Below are 20,596 nucleotides of genomic sequence, written 5' to 3'. Positions count from 1 at the left end.
GCTAAAACATTAAAGCAAAAAGCCAACACACTCAGTATGGTTACAAGTAAGGTTCTAAACTCCAGGTTATGGATTTCAGAACCCAAATCTGAATTGTAATCAGATCATTGTAATCTGTCCCAGACCAAATTCTGCTGTGTTAGCATACCAGTTTCAAAAATTCAACATAAAGAAAATATCACCGAGGGTCACCACAGTGTAAAGGTGTAACAGATGTCTAACCACTTTCTGCTGTTATGACACTGGGAAGCTGTATCTATTTTTTTTGTTTTGTTTTTAAGACAGTCTCACTCTGTTGCTCAGGCTGGAGTGCAGTGGCGTGATCTCGGCTCATTGAAAACTCCGCCTCACGGGTTCACGCCATTCTCCTGCCTCAGCCTCCCAAGCAGCTGGGACTATAGGCACCCGCCACCACGCCCAGCTAATTTTTGTATTTTTAGTAGAGACAGGGTTTCACCATGTTAGCCAGGATGGTCTCGATCTCCTGACCTCGTGATCCACCTGCCTCGGCCTCCCAAAGTGCTGGGATTACAGGCATGAGCCACCATGCCTAGCCAGAAAGCCGTATCTTTGTATTATTTAGGTAATTTTTTTAAATTTGTAAGAATAATGTGTAACAACATTAAAGACTGCCTATTGTAGGAGTGTGAGTAAAAGAGAATATAGTTCATTGCTAAACTGCATAAGATTATGAAGATGTTGGAAATTGACTTTTATTTAGTTTGTGTGAAGGACGAGGGCATATCATTACTCGAAATGGAAATCAGTAAAATGAGGATAAAGGGGCATAATTATATTTCTGGAGTCCTGGGACCAACCATGGTGCTGATTACTATTGGCCAGAAGTATACTTTGGGTCTTGTGTTGTTTTCAACGAAGTATTTAAAATATGTGGTGACTCTTTTCTAGATGCTCGAGGAAGTATTCCATAATCTGGATCCTGACGGTACAATGAGTGTAGAAGATTTTTTCTATGGTTTGTTTAAAAATGGAAAATCCCTTACACCATCAGCATCTACTCCATATAGACAACTAAAAAGGCACCTTTCCATGCAGGTAAAAAAATAAGCAAAAGTGCTTTCTTTGTGAATAAAAGTTAGAACCCATTTGAGTAATGTCTAATAAATTAATCTGTTGTCTGAAACAAAATACTAAAGAAAGAGAGGGAAGCAAAAGAAGAATTAGAAAGCCTTAACCATTAGGAAGGGAAGGTTGGGTTTGAGAAATGACCATAAATTACAATGGGAAGACCACTAATTATGCCTTGTCATGTCAGCTCTGGGTCAGAAGAAACCTGGTGTTAATTAGGGATGTATCTCGTCTATGTCATAGAACTCTCTACCAAAACAGTTGGTCTTGCTAAGCTCTGTAGGCTTGACTCACTTGGGAACAGAGATCAGAGACGCTGCACGACTTTTTCCTGGCACGGTAAATTAGAGGAACATGCCTTCTACCCATCGTGGTCAGGACTGACCAATATCTTGTTGAAATACCTGGAATCAAGCCAGGCTTACTTAAGTCTCTTCCTCCTTCCAGTCTTTTGATGAGAGTGGACGACGTACCACAACCCCATCAGCAATGACGAGTACCATTGGCTTTCGGGTCTTCTCCTGCCTGGATGATGGGATGGGCCATGCATCTGTGGAGAGAATACTCGACACCTGGCAAGAAGAGGGCATTGAGAACAGCCAGGAGATCCTGAAGGTGTGGCAGCTAAAATTGAGAAAAATGACAAACCGAAGAAGGGTTGAAAATTTTCAATTTTTTTTTGGAAAACTGTGATTTGATTTTATTTCTCCCTAATGGTACATCTGTTCACAAGGTCTCAAAGATAAGAGGTAACTTTTTTTAGCCCTTTTAACTAGGAGCCTTTTGTTAAGTATTTTCCATGTTTTTAATCCCCAGATTATTGACATGAGAAATACTCTTACAATTGCGTTTATTTACAGGGCCAGATGGTTTTGTTGTTGTTTGTTTTGTTTTGTTTTTTTGAGATGGAGTCTTGCTTTGTCACCTGGGCTGGAGTGTAATGGCGTGATCTCAGCTCACTGCAACCTCTACGTCCTGGGGTTCAAGCGATTCCCCTGCCTCAGCCTCCCAAGTAGCTGGGACTACAAGCGCACACCACCATGCCTGGCTAATTTTTGTATTTTTAGTAGAAACGGGGTTTCACCATGTTGGCCAGGATGCTCTTGAACTCCTGACCTCAAATGATCCACATGCCTCGGCCTCCCAAAGAGCTGGGATTATGGGTGTGAGCCACTGCACCTGGCCAAGATAATTTTCTTTTTAGCACAAATAACCATGTTATGCTTTCCTTAGAGAAAACTTAACTATGTTCTAGACTGATGGCTGTTCCTAAGCAATCACTAAAGCAATGGAATTGTCTAGTTTCTGGATCATTGTCAGCTCTCAGAGTTTGTATAGCCTTCACGTTTTCTGCTTTCAGAGGATGGAATAAGTGATTCGTTTTTGAATTTATGCCTTGCTCTGATTTCTAGGCCTTGGATTTCAGCCTCGATGGAAACATCAACTTGACAGAATTAACACTGGCCCTTGAAAATGAACTTTTGGTCACCAAGAACAGCATTCACCAGGCGGCTCTGGCCAGCTTTAAGGCTGAAATCCGGCATTTGTTGTGAGTTGAGCAGAAGGTTCGCCTGCCCCATTCCCTTTCCTACTTGTCCAGCATGTCATTCAGATGCCTTGGATAGACATCCTTCTATTCTGTATGCAAATGGCGCTCATCTTCTATCCAACTGTTGCACACATCTTCCTTAAACTATAGAAAAATTAAGGAGAACTTAGATTGACGTGTGGGCTTTTGAAGGGAAAGGTGGAATGCCTTTTTGCTTTGGGAGGGTTTTGGTTGTCTTGGTTTTGCTTCTGCATTGATGCAAGCCAGATGAGAGCTTTTCTGGGTCTACTTGTTGCTTAGAAACAGTTTCCCATTAACTCAGTGTACTTATGATCCTAGGGAACGAGTTGATCAGGTGGTCAGAGAAAAAGAGAAGCTACGATCAGATCTGGACAAGGCCGAGAAGCTCAAGTCTTTAATGGCCTCGGAGGTGGATGATCACCATGCGGCCATAGAGCGGCGGAATGAGTACAACCTCAGGTGAGGCCAGCAGTGAGGCTCCTCCTCACCCACCACCCTAGCCCAGCGCAGTGGCGCCTGCAGCTGCAGGGGCAGAACAGTGCACTGGGGACTCTGCTGGCCAGCCTGTTGGCCACACCTGGCTGGAGTGACTCAGATGTGTCAAGCCCTAAGGGAAAGCTGGGTACACTAGACATTTTATCCAGGTGCTTTTCATCTCTGTGCCTCTGTGTTTCCATTTTTGGTAGATCGATACTGGGACCTCTGAAAGACGTGATGGCAGCTTGTCCATTTTTCTTCCTTACAGGAAACTGGATGAAGAGTACAAGGAGCGAATAGCAGCCTTAAAAAATGAACTCCGAAAAGAGAGAGAGCAAATCCTGCAGCAGGCAGGCAAGCAGCGTTTAGAACTTGAACAGGAAATTGAAAAGGCAAAAACAGAAGAGAACTATATCCGGGACCGCCTTGCCCTCTCTTTAAAGGTAATCATCTTATTAGTTCTGTGGTCTGCATCCCTGCTGGGAACACCACGTGGAAAACTACAGCTTTGGAAGTGGCATGTTTGCACAGGGTTCAGTCCAAAAATCCTCTAAGTTTGCCCAGCTGAGTCTTCACCCAGACTTGGCAGGGCGCTGCTAAAATCTGGATTTCAGCAGGGCTACCCAGGCTGCTGCTTTGCTCACGGTATTGATTAGCATATCTTGTTCTTCTCTCCCACTGCGGGTTCACTAGGTCTTCAGGGCTGTTTGGCACCTGGCTGACCCCTTTGTTCCTCCCGCTGCTACTCCAAACCTGGCCCTCACCCTCAGATTCCTGTCTCCTCGCCTGCCCGCCCCCCTCATTCTCAGCAGATGGTCTTGCCTCCTGCTGCATGGATGCCTGTTTCTCCCGGCCTCCAAATGTGCCTTTTCTTCTCTCTGTTTTGAGATGGGGTCTCACTCTGTCACCCAGACTGGAGCGCGGTGGTGCAGTTATAGCTTACCACAGCCTCAAACTCCTGGCCCCAAGTGATCCTCCAGCCTCAGCCTGCCAAGTCGCTGGGACTATAGGCTCATGTTATTATGCTCAGCTAATTAAAAATGTGTTTTGTAACCCCAGCACTTTGGGAGGTCTAGGCGGGTGGATCACTTGAGGTCAGGAATTCGAGACCAGCCTGGCCAACATTGTGAAATCCTGTCTCTACTAAAAATACAAAAAATTAGCAGGGCGTGGTGGTGCATGCCTGTAATCACAGCTACTCGGGAGGCTGAGGCAGGAGAATTGCTTGAACCTGGGTGGCAGAGGTTGCAGTGAGCGGAGATTGTGCCACTGGACTCCAGCCTGGGCGACACAGCAAGACTACATCCAAAAAAAAAAAAAATTTATAGAAACGGGGTCTCATTATGATGCCTAGGCTGGTATCGAACCCTGGCCTAAAGTGATCCTCCCACCTTGGCCTCCAAATGTGCCTTGTCGCTCAAACATCCTCCCCTCTTTCCTGTGCCTCAGTGAAAGAAGTGATCCTTCTCTTTACTGGACTCTTACACCAGATAATAAGGTGCAAGGGCTCTGGAGTCAGGCTGCCTGGTTCAGATCTGGGTACCACCACTTACTGAAAACTTAGATCAGGTTCCTCAGCCTGATGGGCACCATAATAATACCTACCCTATCGCATTGATGTGGGGACTAAATGAGATGATGCACATACAGTGTCTGGGAAATAATAAGTACGTACGAAATGTTTGCTGTTACTGCTATCATGAAAGGTTCTTGAAACTCCATACATCAAAAACTGAGCTAATTATCACTCCCTAGCCATCCAACTATTTCATCTCGTGAATTTCTCCCTAATCAACATCAACACCATGAGGTGTAAGTCTCAGAAGCTAAAATTCTTCGTCATCTTCCCTCATCATTACTCATCAGTCTGTAAGTTACATTGATGCTCTGAAGTGACTCTCAGATTTATCTCCTTCCTCTGCATTTCCCCAGCCTCTGATTAGGTTCAGAATTCATCATGATGTCTCAGCTAATTAATGTGTATCCTGAACAGTTCTTTCTTCCATTTCTTCCACCTCCATATGGCTACCAGTTACTCAAATAAAGATCAGTTACAATCACGCTGTTACCACCCTTTGCAAAAAAGCAACAAAAACAATGTGTTAACAGTCAAGGCTCCTGAAAGGCAGCTCGTCCTCATACCTTTCAAACTTGAGCTGCTGCCAGCAAGTCCCAGTGCCATGCCCTCCTCCACCCCACTGCCCCTACCTCAGTTTTCTCTGTGCCCCAGAGGGCAGAGCACATTTATGCTCCTTCATGGCTTTCCCCAACACTGCAGGCCAAATCACCTTTTCATTCCCATTACATTTACTTGTTTCTTGCCAAGAGATAGCACATTTCCTATTGGGTCATACGGAGTTGTATCCACATCTGCCTCCCTCCCCAAGATAGCAATAGTATCTGATTTGTCAATCTCCAGAGCACCAGCACTTCCTGATACACAGAGATTACTCCGTATTGTTCTAGCCTCTCCATTTAGACGTACTTTGAAAGATTAATGTTATAGAACTGGCATTTTAGGGGAAGGTGGTATTTTTTAAATGCTCCAAGTACATTATTTTTTACTTATATTGCTGTATGAGGGTATGAACTAGAATATACTAAAAATATACTGGCTCTGTATTCTTTTGGCAAAATGTACTTAAAAAATGATGTTCTTCCAATCAGCCTTTAACACGGGAAAAGAAAAATGTCAAATGGCATGTCTGTCTGTGTGTGTTAGCAAATGTGGTTGGAAATCTTCCTTAAAAATACTATATATACAGATCCTTTTAAGTTTAAAAAAAAAACTTTTGTGGGTTTTAGTCGATGTGTTATTTTATTATAATATAAACATATACAAATTATGAGCAATGTATATGTACAGTTTTTACATCTTTAAACCAAAATAAATTTATACATTAAATATATACCAAATCATAATATCAATAAATTGATTATAGAGTTACTCTACTGTTTTTTGTTTTTTGTTTTTTGTTTTTTTTGAGATGGAGTCTTGCTCTGTCACCCAGGCTGGAGTGCAGTGGCGTGATCTCCGCTCACTGCAAGGTCCGCCTCCCATGTTCACGCCATTCTTCTGCCACAGCCTCCCAAGTAGCTGGGACTACAGGCTCCCGCCACTACACCCAGCTAATTTTTTGTATTTTTAGTAGAGACGGGGTTTAACCGTGTTAACCAGGATGGTCTTGATCTCCTGACCTCGTGATCCGCCCGCCTCTGCCTCCCAAAGTGCTGGGATTACAGGCGTGAGCCACCATGCCTGGCCTAGAGTTACTCTACTTTTTGTACTTTTTCTGAGTTCTCTTTTGCTGGCAGCTGAACAAGGTATTTTGTAATCATTTTCTTTCATTTGTCATTACTATATATTGAGAATATTTTCATATCCTACTGCAATGCTGTCCAATAGATACACATATGTGGCTTACATTATAACTTCAGTTTGCAAGTAACCACATTGAAACGTGAAAAGAAACAGGTGAAACTAATTTCAAATAATCTTGTTTAATCCAGTTATCTCTAAAACATTATCATTTTGATACACAATCAGTATACAAAAAATATTACTGAGCTAGTTTACATTTTGGGGCTATTCAAAGTCTGGTGTCTATTTTAAACTTACAGTTTGTACTAGACACACTTCAAGGGCTCAGTACCCAGTGTGGCTGCTAGCAGCTACCTGTTTGTTTTGGACAGCACAGTTCTATGTGGTCAAAAACAAAAGGGCAAACTTATTTTGTTGTTATAAAATAGATATCAACCTTTTTATATTTACTTTTGCCTCCTGTAGTCTACTACAACTCTTAAGATGGATAAACATCTTTAATCTACAGTGCTGATTTATGCTGTATATAGAATGGTACCACAGTTTGCTAATTTCTTAATCTGTGCCACATTTAATTTCCCCATGCTTGTTCAGGAAAACAGTCGTCTGGAAAGTGAGCTTCTGGAAAATGCAGAGAAGTTGGGAGAATATGAGAATCTGACGAACAAACTTCAGCGAAATTTGGAAAATGTGTTAGCAGAAAAGGTAAACCTGTTCAAATCTTATTTCCTGATAGGCAGCCTACTTTATGTAGTTTACTCAAAAGAACAGAAGCAATGCCACCAGAACATTTTTATTAGGGAATTACTGGGATAGCTAAAGGATGCTCTAACTTTTGCAAGGATATAATTTACTAAGTTGGTTATGAAGGAGAACATGCCTGGCACTGAGAAATGATCCCTGTGTTCATTGAACACGTCACTCTAGTGCGTTCTCCCCATCACCCAGTTGGTGGTGTTTGTGTTTAAATGTCGCATTCCTATCATACTCAAGAGACTGGGTGAATACCAGAAACTGGGCCTTTGCTGTGTTGGGTCAAAGAAGGGCACTCGGGAAAAATGACAGCTCTGCCCTTTTCCCCTTCTAGTTTGGTGACCTCGATCCCAGCAGTGCTGAGTTCTTCCTGCAAGAAGAGAGACTGACACAGATGAGAAATGAATATGAGCAGCAGTGCAGGGTAGGTAGACAAAGAGAATCGAGTAAGTGCAGGAGTGCCTGGGTTCAGACCCCAGCTTCACCGTTCCCTAGCTTTGTCACCCTAAGCAAGTCACTTAATCTGTGGGTACTTCAATTCCTCATGCATAAAATGGTAAAAATAAAAGTACCCACCACAAAAGGTTGTAGCAAAAATTCCATAAGTGAGTATATGTAAAGTGCTTAGAGCAGAGCCAAGGATAGAGTAAGCACTTACATATGTTAGCTATTAATATTATTATTCAAAAATTAGCCTTTCCTGATTGATCATTGCAGACCTAATCTGATGTGATTTGGTTTTGTCCTGTGGGTTTTTTTTTTTCCGTAATACATTTTTTTACTCCATTTATTTATAAAATGCAAATGAAGCAGAAACATCTCAAGTCTTAGCTAGTAAATCATTCCCAATTTCTGCCAGGAGGGACGGAAACATTTTTACAAATAGCAAGAATCTCTGACTTAAAAAAAATTCCCTTAAAGTTAGAAATTTGAATTTTTTTCTTAAACCAGCAATACGTGTTTATTTTAATGAGACAAATATAACTGAGTTCCGGCTACTTAGATAAAAAGTTTAATTATGCAGAGATGAGGAAAACAATCATATTATGAAGTTACTCCTTTTCAGGAAATATATGTACACGTTTAAGGAAAGAAACATTTCTGCTGCTTTTATAATTAAATTTTAGCTCTTGGTTCTAATTAAATAGAGGTATTTTCTAAATGTCTTTAACTATAATGAATTAATCAGTAAAATCTGTCAGCTCTACCTTCAGAAATTCTCCCAGTTCATCCACTTGTTTTCTTTCTTTCTTTTTTCTTTAAAGACGGAATCTAGCTCTGTCACCCAGGCTGGAGTACAGTGGTGTGATCTCGTCTCACTGTAACCTCCACCTCCTGGGTTCAAGTGATTCTCCTGCCTCAGCCTCCCAAGTAGCTGGGATTACAGGCGCCTGCCACAACACCTGGCTAATTTTTTTTTTTTTTTTTTTTTTTTTTTTTTTTTAGTAGAGACAGGGTTTCACCATGTTGGCCAGGCTGGTCTTGAACTCCTGACCTCAAATGATTCACCCATTTCAGCCTCCCAAAGGGCTGGGATTCAGGCATGAGCCACCGTGCCCAGCCTCATCCACTTGTTTTCTTAACAACTTTGTACACTATATGTTTTACCCATTGAAAGTATAAATTCAGTCTTTTACTGTATGGACAGAATTGTGCAAACATCACCACATTCAATTTTAGAACATTTTCATCTCCTCAGGAAGAAACCCCTGCTCCACTTAGCCATAATCTCTCCCAAGTCCCCCAGCCCTAGGCAATTATTAGTGTACTTTCTGTCTCTACAGATTTGCATATTCCATACATTTCATATAAATGGAATCTTACAATATTAGCCCTTGTGACCGCTTCCTTCATTTAACATAATGTTTTTAAAGTTCATCCATGTTGTAGCATGTATCAGTTCTTCATTTCTTGAATAATATTCCATTGTGTAGATATACCACATTTTGTTTATTCATTCACCGGTTAATGGACATTTGGTGGGTTTTGGCTATTAGGAATAACACAGCTATGAAAATTTGTGTGCAAGTTTTTGTGTGGGCATATACCTAGGAGGAGAATTGCTAGGTTATATGGTAACCCGATGTTTAACCTTTTGAGGAACTGCTAAACTTCTTCTTCCACTATTTTATATTCCCACTAGTATGATAGTTCCAATTTCTCCACTTCTTCACCAGCAGTCATTATTGTATGTCTTTTTTATTCTCACCACCCTAGTGAGTGTGAAATATTATCTTATTGTGGCTTTGATTTGTATTTCCCTGATAGGTAATGATATTGAGTATCTTTTACATGTATTTATTAGTCATCTGTATATCATCATTGGAGAAATATCAATTCAGATCATTTGCTCATTTTTAAAATTGTCTCTTATTATTGAGTTATAATAGTTTTTGTGTATTCTAGTTACAAGTCCCTTATCAGATACGTAATTTGCAAAACATTTCTACTTTCTTGATGGTGTCCTTTGAAGCACAAAATATTTTGTTTTGATGATATCCAATTTATCGTTTTTGTTGTTGTTGTTGCTTGCTTTTGGTGTCACATCTAAGACCTGTGTTGGTTTATAAACCCTAGGTATTACAAGACCAAGTAGACGAACTCCAGTCTGAGCTGGAAGAATATCGTGCACAAGGCAGAGTGCTCAGGCTTCCCTTGAAGAACTCACTGTCAGAAGAACTTGATGCTAACAGCGGTGGCATTGAGCCCGACCAGGGTAAACACATTCAGACAGGCTGTAGATAAAGACTTTACCCTTGTTTTTAGAACCATGGTTCAATATAAAAGTGCAAAACTTTGGCAACTTGAAAAAAGAAGAAAAAAAAAAAAAAGAATTTGGCCATACTTTTTTCTTGAGCTGTTTCACTTGTGGTCTGGTTTTTCATTTGTCCTTGAAGTTTTTATGAGAACATTTCCATCTGATTTTGATATGCATCAACAAAGGAATGGAAGAATCAAACCACAAGGGTATTTGCTTTGTTTAACAAAACAAACAAAAAACTGGCTGCAAATCTGGGAATCCAGGCCTTGGGAGTATTAGAATTCAGACACTGAGCTATTGCTGTCCCCTTCGAGGAGAGTGCCTCACTCGTATGAAGACGGCTTTGGAGAGCAGGCCAGCCAGAAACTACAGAATCCAAAGCTGGTTTTCTTATACTGGCTGTGTTGAATGTCTGTATTACCTCAGCAGAACGAAGAAGATAAATTACAGACTGGCCTCCTGGGCCTTTGAGGAAGATTTTGAGTGGCAAGTTTGGAAGGCAGAGTTTGGGAGCCTCCCACATTAACAATGAGTTCCTTTCCTCTCTCCCGATAGCCTGCCTCTTTTCTTGGGGATGTTGAGTTTAAATTTCAAAGAAAGCTCATAATCAGTCATTCTGTTATAAATAACTTTCCCCAGTGCTACTTGGGATAGGAGTGTCATTCTTACACACGTTGTTTTTCCTCCTCTTACTGCAGAATAATTAACAGATTGGGGAGGGAGGAGACGAAGAGGCCTTAATACCTCCCTTCTGATTCTTAGCTCATTCTAGTCTGAGGATCTCACAATATGATGTATCTCGGCAGCTGTTATGGACTTTTCCATAGATGGCCAAGTGTTGGGGTTGTTCCTCATGGGGACAAGAAGCTGTACCATCGTGGTGTGGCTCACACCCTGAGTGTTACTTCTCAGTTGGGAATATGCCATCAAATATGAAGGGAAGACCCAAAGCAAGACTGCCAGTTGCAGCTGCTAGACCTATACCCAAGAAAGTTCCTTTCTCCCATCTGCCTGTGTGTCCCCACATGCAAAGCTATTTTGGGTCCCACTGCCTTAAGAGATTAGTCATAATCTTTTCTTCTATATACAAGCTCAGCCCCCAACTTATGCTTCGCATTTTTAGTGTCATTCTTAGTCATCATCATGGGCAGTTGCAGAGATGAGCTTATGCGTGAGTTAAGAATTTCTACCCACAACTGCCTGTATCCTGGTTCCTAACCTATGCCCTATTTTTTAAAAATTTAGCTGATAATTTAAAATGGGGATCTACCCACACTCCAGGAAATTCATAGGAAATAGCCAGTCTTCTGTAATTTTGGGTGATAGGTTGTGGATAGTGTAACCCATGAAGCTAACTCCTCAGGGCATAACAACTAGTATGCTGGCCATTCATTTTCCTGCCACATCGTCATTCAGTATTTGTTGGATGGGTAGGAGTCTGGTTGGTTTGATCAAACTACCTCATGCTATTACCTCAATTTGCAGCAGTTTCATTAGGAGGTAGCCACCTTTAAGCAACAATTTCCACCCCCACCACCACCTACTGTTCTAAGAGATGGATTCTATTAAGGTTTTTTCCACTGCCTGTAGCTGAAAGAATCTGTTCACCTTCATTTCTTCTTGTTTGCCCTAATGCTTGAAAAGAGAAAAGACTTCTCTTGGCCTCTGTTAATTTCCTACTTTCCTGATTTCCTATTAGTTCACATCTGTGGCAGTTCAGGCTGAAAACAATTCCTTAGTTAAACTGGATGTCCCTCCTCAGATGCACATTGTGTTGTTGAAAGAACCTGCTGCAGGATCAATGCGTCCCATGTGTTTTCAGGGCTCGGTTCTGAAGAATGCAATCCATTGAATATGAGCATTGAGGCAGAGCTGGTCATTGAACAGATGAAAGAACAACATCACAGGGACATATGCTGCCTCAGACTGGAACTCGAAGATAAAGTAAGTCCTTCCCACCAATCCACTTCTCTAATTTCTTTTGGCTCTGACAGCCTTATGTGTGTAGGGCATTTCCAATTCCTTTTTCTCATAGAGCAGCACATTCTATGTTGGGAACCCACATGCTCAGGATGGTTTTGTAGGGTGATAGCCAGGCCCTTTTTTTTCTGGAGAGTTTCTCCAAAATGTAATATCTTCAGCCCTGGCAATCGTGGAACTTGAAGCTTGAAACCCATTATATTATCTCTCAATTTATTTTGTAAAAACATCTCAATGAAACCAAAAACAGCCCTTTGATGTTGCATTGCCTACTAAATTAGGTACAAGTTCTGAACCTTGGCCTCTAAACTCTTTACCATGAGGCTTCAACTTACGTTTCCAGTTTTCTCTTACACCATTCTTTTGAGTTACCTTATCCTCCAGCTGAACTGGGTAATTCCCAGTTGTCCATAAAACTCTGTCCTCTTTTGCTTGTGCTGTTACAAACTATGCTGACATTAGTTTCTTTCTGCCTCTTGAAAGTCTACTTACCCTTCAGGATTTATATCTAATGCTGCCTCTTGCATGAAGCCATTCTTGAATTTCTCCAACTAAAATGTGATTTTTCCCTCCACTGAATCCCTGGGTTACATGGTAGCTGTTTTTTCTATACCTTTTATTTTCTGCCGCCTACTATACTTATAGTTGTCATATCCATGTCTAGACTGGTTTCTCCTGGATAGCAGGGACCATGTCTTACCCAGAGTATTATGTTCTGAGGCCTGCAAGTACCTGATAGGTGTTCAATAAATATTTGAATTTAATTAAATATTTTAAGACACAGCTGGATACAGTGGCTCACGCCTGTAATCCCAACATTTTGGGAGATCGAGGTGGGCAGACCACTTGAGCCTAGGAGTTCAAGGCCAGTCTGGGCAACATGGTGAGACCCCATCTCTACAAAAAAAAAAAAAAATTAGCAGGTCAAGGTGGTGTGTGCCTGTAGTCCCAGCTACTCAGGAGGCTGAGGTGGGAGCATTGCTTGAGCCCAGGAGATGGAAGGTTGCAGTGAGCCATAATCATGCCATTGTACTCTAGCTTGGGTGACACAGTGAGAACCTGTCTCAAAAAATATGTGTTTCAAGACTTAAGTTTACAGTTGGAAAGGATGCACGGGAAGACAGAGGGTAGCTATGTGTAACGGCTGCTCAGTTCTTAATAGAGCTGTTCAGAGACTAATAAAATTCAGCCAATTCAAAGAGATATGTAAACCATGCCTGACTTAAATATCTTGCTTAAAGCGTTGAATTCAGTTACTTTAAAACAAGATCAGGAAATGAGAAATGTCTTGTAGGGAAAAAAAAAAAAAGTACTTGCTGCTCCATCACTGTGCTTTCAGTGGCCTTGAGCTGAGTAATCTTGTGGTGCTGTCACTCTCTGCCTTCAGGTGCACCATTATGAAAAGCAGCTGGATGAAACCATTGTCAGCTGCAAGAAGGCACAGGAGAACATGAAGCAAAGGCACGAGAATGAAATGCACACCTTGGAAAAACAAATAAGTGACCTTAAAAATGAAATTGCTGAACTTCAGGGGCAAGCAGCAGTACTCAAGGAGGCACATCATAAGGCCACTTGCAGGCATGAGGAGGAGAAGAAACAACTGCAAGCGAAGCTTGAGGAGGAAAAGACTCACCTGCAGGAGAAGCTGAGGCTGGAACATGAGATGGAGCTCAAGGCTAGACTGGCGCAGGCTCAAGCAAGCTTTGAGCAGGAGAGGGAAGGCCTTCAGAGTCGCGCCTGGACAGAAGAGAAGGTGAGAGGCTTGACTCAGGAACTAGAGCGGTTTCACCAGGAGCAGCTGACGAGCCTGGTAGAGAAGCACACTCTTGAGAAAGAGGAGTTAAGAAAAGAGCTCTTGGAAAAGCACCAAAAGGAGCTTCAGGAGGGAAGGTAAGAAAGTGAAGGGAAACGGAGCTACCTGTGCTGCCATCCCTCAGGGCATAAGAAGTGCCAGTTGCAGCTGGGCGCAGTGGCTCACGCCTGTAATCCCAGCACTTTGGGAGGCCGAGGTGGGGGGATCATGAGGTCAGGAGATCAAGACCATCCTGGCTAGCACGGTGAAACCCCGTCTTTACTAAAGATACAAAAAAAATTAGCTGGGCGTGGTGGCGGGCACCTGTAGTCCTACCTACTTGGGAGGCTGAGGCAGGAGAATGGCATGAACCCAGGAGGCGGAGCTTGCAGTGAGCTGAGATGGTGCCACTACACTCCAGCCTGGGTGACAAAGCGAGACTCCGTGTCAAAAAAAAAAAAGTGCCAGTCGCTTAAGAGACTTGGAGAAATCAGAAGGCATAGTAGCCCATTGATTGAGTAGATTCTTTTAAATATTTTTTACTACTTTTGCCATTGTTTTGATGTGAACCTACCTTGGGATGATTGGAACTGTTTTTATTTTGTTATGTTTGTAAAAGAGGAAAGTATTCCTTGTATTCAGATTTATTGTATCTTATAAGGCTCAAGAGGAGGATAAGATTATCCCCAAAGTGGCTCCTTCCTAGTTCAATCATGTTGCTTTCTGAGAAAAGCTAAACTGGACCCCAGGCAAGATTACATTTCCTACCAGAGTTAAGAAACAGCACTTCGTGCTTACCTTCCTCATGTGAAGTCCCAGGTTTGTTTGAGGACTTTGTTTCATCACATCCTGATTGACTTGGTGCTACTTTGTTAAATAAGAAGCAAAAGCAGAATGAATTTGTTAATATGTGTCATTTATGTGACTGATATCCTATAATGCATGCTTAATTAACATGAAGGAATGGTATATAGTTCCCAAGTTACGGATTAGATTAATATGCATTTGGTCTTTTGTCTTTGGTTTAAAAATCCATAAACAAATACATCCGGGAGTATGCCAGAGAAATTAGTTTCTAAGATTTCCCCCTAGCTCCAGAGAGAGGTAAGTCTTTTAAATGAATTATGGCTGCCAGTCTTAGCTTTCAGAAATGAGATCCCTTTCCAGTATAAATGAATCACACAGGAGTAAGTTAAGACCATTTTTAGGGAGTATGTCAGTTGTTTGCTTAGCAGCTTTCTCAGTGCATGGGAAAATGGTTTTTGTTTGCTTCTGGAGTTGGCGGCAGTTTCAATAATGCTGTATGTTGACTATATTTAGGGAAAAAATGGAAACAGAGTGTAATAGAAGAACCTCTCAGATAGAAGCCCAGTTTCAGTCTGATTGTCAGAAAGTCACTGAGAGGTGTGAAAGCGCTCTGCAAAGCCTGGAAGGGCGCTACCGCCAAGAGCTGAAGGACCTCCGGGAACAGCAGCGCGAGGAGAAATCCCAGTGGGAGTTTGAGAAGGACGAGCTCACCCAGGAGTGTGCGGAAGCCCAGGAGCTGCTGAAAGAGACTCTTAAGAGAGAGAAAGCAACTTCTCTGGTCCTAACGCAGGAGAGAGAGATGCTGGAGAAAACATACGAAGAACATTTGAACAGCATGGTTGTCGAAAGAGAGCAGCTACTCCAAGACCTGGAAGACCTAAGGAATGTATCTGAAACCCAGCAAAGCCTGCTGTCCGACCAGATTCTCGAGCTGAAGAGCAGTCACGAGCGAGAACTGAGGGAGCGCGAGGAGGCCCTGTGCCAGGCAGGGGCCTCGGAGCAGTTGGCCAGCCAGCGGCTGGAAAGACTAGAAATGGAACATGACCAGGAAAGGCAGGAAATGATGTCTAAGCTTCTGGCCATGGAGAACATTCACAAAACAACCTGTGAGAAAGCAGATCGAGAAAGAGCTGAGATGAGCACAGAAATCTCCAGACTTAAGAGTAAAATAAAGGAAATGCAGCAGGCAGCATCTCCTCTCTCCACGCTTCAGAGTGGTTCCCAGGTGATAGGAGAGGAGGAGGTGGAAGGAGATGGAGCCCTGTCCCTGCTTCAGCAAGGGGAGCAGCTGTTGGAAGAAAATGGGGACGTCCTCTTAAGTCTACAGAGAGCTCATGAACAGGCAGTAAAGGAAAATGTGAAAATGGCTACTGAAATTTCCAGATTGCAACAGAGGCTACAAAAGTTAGAGCCAGGGTTAGTAATGTCTTGTTTGGATGAACCAGCTACTGAGTTTTTTGGAGATACTGCGGAACAAACAGAGCCGTTTTTGCAGCAAAATCGAACGAAGCAAGTAGAAGGTGTGACCAGGCGGCATGTCCTAAGTGACCTGGAAGATGATGAGGTCCGGGACCTGGGAAGTACAGGGACGAGCTCTGTTCAGAGGAAGGAAGTCAAAATAGAGGAGTCTGAAGCTTCAGTAGAGGGTTTTTCCGAGCTTGAAAACAGTGAAGAGACGAGGACTGAATCCTGGGAGCTGAAGAATCAGATTAGTCAGCTTCAGGAACAGCTAATGATGTTATGTGCGGACTGTGATCGAGCTTCTGAAAAGAAACAGGACCTACTTTTTGATGTTTCTGTGCTAAAAAAGAAACTAAAGATGCTTGAGAGAATCCCTGAGGCTTCTCCCAAATATAAGCTGTTGTATGAAGATGTGAGCCAAGAAAATGACTGCCTTCAGGAAGAGCTGAGAATGATGGAGACACGCTATGATGAGGCACTAGAAAATAACAAAGAACTCACTGCGGAGGTTTTCAGGTTGCAGGATGAGCTGAAGAAAATGGAGGAGGTCACTGAAACATTCCTTAGCCTGGAAAAGAGTTACGATGAGGTCAAAATAGAAAATGAGGAGCTGAATGTTCTGGTTTTGAGACTTCAAGGAAAGATTGAGAAGCTGCAGGAAAGCATGGTCCAGCAGTGTGACTGCTGCTTATGGGAAGCCAGTTTAGAGAACCTGGAAGTCGAACCTGATGCAAATATACTCCAGCTCAATCAGACACTGGAAGAGTGTGTGCCCAGGGTTAGGAGTGTACATCATGTCATAGAAGAATGTAAGCAAGAAAACCAGTACCTTGAGCAGGGGAATACACAGCTCTTGGAAAAAGTAAAAGCACATGAAATTGCCTGGTTACATGGAACAATTCAGACACATCAAGAAAGGCCAAGAGTACAGAATCAAGTTATACTGGAGGAAAACACTACTCTCCTAGGCTTTCAAGACAAACATTTTCAGCGTCAGGCCACAATAGCAGAGTTAGAACTGGAGAAAACAAAGCTACAGGAGCTGACTAGGAAGTTGAAGGAGAGAGTCACTATTTTAGTTAAGCAAAAAGATGTACTTTCTCAAGGAGAAAAGGAGGAAGAGCTGAAGGCCATGATGCATGACTTGCAGATCACCTGCAGTGAGATGCAGCAAAAAGTTGAACTTCTGAGGTAATGTATGTACCTTCTAGACGTCACGAATCCCACAGAGCCTCACCAGATCTAACTTCCGTTGCTTGCTGTGTCTAGAGAAACTAACCTATTAGTCTTCAAGAAGAGAGCAGTACTCTCTAGACTTCCTTCTGCTTCTGTGCCGTATTAACAAATAAAATAACCTTGTTTAGGAGGCATTCCCTTCCTCTGTAGCAAACAAATGTTCATATGGGGTGTGAAAGTTCACAATGGCCAGTGTTTGCTATTTAACCACATGCATCCTCAATGTACCTCTTTAACTTTTTCTAGCACTTACTTCATTTGGCTAAGTGTTACTTTCCTCATTTTGAGGAAACACATTATATACAAATGAATGACTTTTTGTGTATTATTAACTTAGTAGATAAGAACTCATTTCTTATGCTAATATAGAAAAAATGTTCTGTCTTTATAGTTTTGTACTCATATCACTTGAAGCACATGCTGATAACCCATAAACAGTGCAAATGGCCAGGCACCACGGCTTACGTCTGCAATCTCAACTCTTTGGGAGGCCAAGGCAAGAGGATTTCTTGAGGCCAGGAGTTTCCAGATGAGCCTAGGGAACATAGCAAGACTGCCTCCACAGAAAAATAAAATAAATGTTTGCTGGGTGTGGTGGTGCACACCTGTGGTCCTGGCTACTTGGGAGGCTGAGGTGGGCGGGTGGGTTGCTTGAGCTTGAGAGGTCAAAGCTGCAGTGAACCATGATCATGCCATTGCGTTCCAGACTGGGTGACAGAGTAAGACCCTGTCTCTTAAAAAAAAAAAAAAAAAAAAAGAGAGACAAAACAAAACAGTGGAAATTTATCTTAGAACATATAATTTGAGGAGCCTCCAGATTCTAATAAATATGCTTGAAAAGCAGAGATAAAGGTAGAACTAATTTGAACCACTGTCCACTTGACATTGTAAAATATAATTGCATAGTCTTCCAGCAAATTTGTTTAAAAAAAAACAAAAAACTTGTAAACTATTAAAGGATGTTTGAAATGTCTCTGGAATAATTTAATTCTGAATATAGTTTTTCCTCTTCTTCAGACCATTTTTAGTCCTAAAAATCAGAATATAATGAGATGAATAAAATCACGAAGTAAACAGTGTACATATTTCATTATGGCCCTTTGATTTACATAGAGAATTTTCTTTCCCTAGGTACCCAGGGGCCTAAAACTAAGCTAATATAGCTTTGTAACGTGGCTTATGTGTATTCAGAACAGGTAGGACTTGAGACTGAGATAAATGAAGTCATTTGCTCAAAGCAATATGCTTGCCATTGAGAAAAATCAACAACCAGAATGAGCATTGAGTCTCGATTCATTTCTCCAGGCTTAAGGTTTTTTTAGTTACACTTCTCTAACATCTTTTAGTGAAATTCTTACTTCCCAAAAGAAATGTGTCAATATGTCATAACTTGATTTCCAAGTACTAAGAGACTACTAATTTAGACTTTTCTCTTTAACTGGCATTGAATACTCATCCTTTTGGAAGTTACTAGAAAATATTTTCCAAAGATGCCAGATGACTGCCTTGTAACTATTTTTTTCAATCTCTGTGCTTCAGATATGAATCTGAAAAGCTTCAACAGGAAAATTCTATTTTGAGAAATGAAATTACTACTTTAAATGAAGAAGATAGCATTTCTAACCTGAAATTAGGGAAATTAAATGGATCTCAGGAAGAAATGTGGTAAGACATATACTTACATTTTCCTAAGACATTTTTGCAAAGACTAAAATTCTTTTACATCAACTTTTAAAGTCTAACCGTTAAATTTTATTTTCATCATTCCTTTAGGCAAAAGACGGAAACTGTAAAACAAGAAAATGCTGCAGTTCAGAAGATAGTTGAAAATTTAAAGAAACAGGTAAGGAATACTTAATATTTCTCAATGTTTTTTGACTCCAAAATTTTCCCTTTTTTTGAAATTTATAAATTTACAGCACACAGTAATGAATAACGTATAGCTAATGATGGGAAGGTTGTAAATTCTGAATTTGAAAATGGAAACTTACCTCATACTAACTCTAAACTTAGCTTCCTGTTTTATGTTAAATAATGTATATATTATTCTAGGCCCTAAGTGCTTAATAAAGCTTTATAATCAGCAGAGTTGGGGAGGTGATACCTCTAAAACCATACCTACGAAATATTAGCTCTAGCCTTTGTGCAGTTTCAGTTAATGTTAGCCCTCCCTTTTTCTTCATGATTGAAAGCAGAAAGTTAAGGGACAGAATTTCACATATACAGAATGCCAGCTAATCAGCATATCATTTCACAGAATTACAATTTATTTAGATAGCTGGTGCCATTCAGTGCTCAATTTGTGTAATCTTACAACATGCAGTTATAAAAAGGGAAGGCCGTTTAATCTGTCTGAAGCAGTCAAAAGACAAGGACATATTGGGAAAGAGTATTTTCAGCACTTGAAATAGACAAGGTGTTAACATCCAAAATGTATTTTGGACTCTTACAAATAAATGGGAAAATCCAGTTGAAATATAGGCAGTCTATGTGAATGGTCAAGTCACAGGAAAAAAAAAGAATACAAAAGATGGTTAGCCTTATTAGTGATTAGAGAAGTGCAAATTCAGTGTGTTTCTTTTTTAACCTATTGAATTAGCAAAAAGTAATCTAGTATTTAAAAGGATGTGAGGAAATGACTGTGCCCATGCATTGTTGTTAGGATTATAAGGTGGTAGCACTGTGAGGAAGACATATTGGAGGTATCTGTTGAAACAGTAATGAACATATGTATGTATACAGATCTTCTAACCTAGCAATCCTACTTCTAAAAAATAATTCTAAATACAAAATGCTACCATGTATAAATGGATTTTCTAAAAGATCCATTTAAAAGAAATAATGATTTTAAAAACTTTATCAATGTGGGAACAGATAAATGCATTATGGAATATCTTACTACATGGAATATCCTGTAGCCAATCAAAAGTAGAGTATGTGGTGGCTGCTGAGCACACTGACTTGGAAAGAGTCTTTTTTTTTGAGACGGAGTTTCACTCTTGTTGCCCAGGCTGGAGTGCAATGGCGCGATCTCAGCCCACTGCAACTTCTGCCCCCTGGGTTCAAGCGATTCTCTTGTCTCAGCCTCCTAAGTAGCTGGGATTACAGGCACACGCCACCACGCCCGGCTAATTTTTGTATTTTTGTAGAGATGGGGTTTCATCATATTGTCCAGGCTGGTCTTAAACTCCTGACACCTCAGGTGATCGCCTGCCTCGGCGTCCTGAAGTGCTGGGATTACAGGCGTGAGCCACCGTGCCTGGCCTGGAAAGAGTCTTTAAGATATTATAAGTAGAAAAAGAAAGCTGTCCAAACATAAAATTTCCAAATTTTTGCTAAAGAGAAGAA

The 20,596-nt window shown here is 41.3% G+C and overlaps 1 protein-coding gene across 33 annotated transcripts in view; it reads left to right on the top strand.

Annotated features, from left to right (window-relative positions):
- Positions 1-20,596, top strand: part of NIN (ninein) — a 108,982-nt gene that overhangs the window by 54,833 nt on the left and 33,553 nt on the right. For 15 of the 33 annotated variants that reach the window (XR_012415783.1, XR_012415781.1, XR_012415782.1 and 12 more), the window contains 13 exons: positions 910-1,056; positions 1,537-1,704; positions 2,502-2,638; positions 2,978-3,118; positions 3,405-3,579; positions 7,053-7,163; positions 7,546-7,635; positions 9,789-9,927; positions 11,795-11,916; positions 13,340-13,842; positions 15,065-17,203; positions 18,788-18,913; positions 19,022-19,091. Coding sequence is in view for 27 of the 33 variants with exons in the window: in XM_073997366.1 (XP_073853467.1) it covers positions 910-1,056; positions 1,537-1,704; positions 2,502-2,638; positions 2,978-3,118; positions 3,405-3,579; positions 7,053-7,163; positions 7,546-7,635; positions 9,789-9,927; positions 11,795-11,916; positions 13,340-13,842; positions 15,065-17,203; positions 18,788-18,913; positions 19,022-19,091 (4,068 nt within the window). In the remaining 6 variants the exon portion in view is untranslated. The remainder of the gene's footprint in view (positions 1-909; positions 1,057-1,536; positions 1,705-2,501; positions 2,639-2,977; positions 3,119-3,404; positions 3,580-7,052; positions 7,164-7,545; positions 7,636-9,788; positions 9,928-11,794; positions 11,917-13,339; positions 13,843-15,064; positions 17,204-18,787; positions 18,914-19,021; positions 19,092-20,596) is intronic. The other 18 variants (XR_012415784.1, XR_012415785.1, XR_012415786.1 and 15 more) reach the window with 3 other exon arrangements.

Source organism: Macaca fascicularis, chromosome 7, assembly GCF_037993035.2.
Source record: "Macaca fascicularis isolate 582-1 chromosome 7, T2T-MFA8v1.1".
Lineage (NCBI taxonomy): Eukaryota > Metazoa > Chordata > Mammalia > Primates > Cercopithecidae > Macaca > Macaca fascicularis.
The sequence above is the reverse complement of the archived record's forward strand: the minus strand, read 5'-3'. Positions and strand labels throughout refer to the sequence as shown.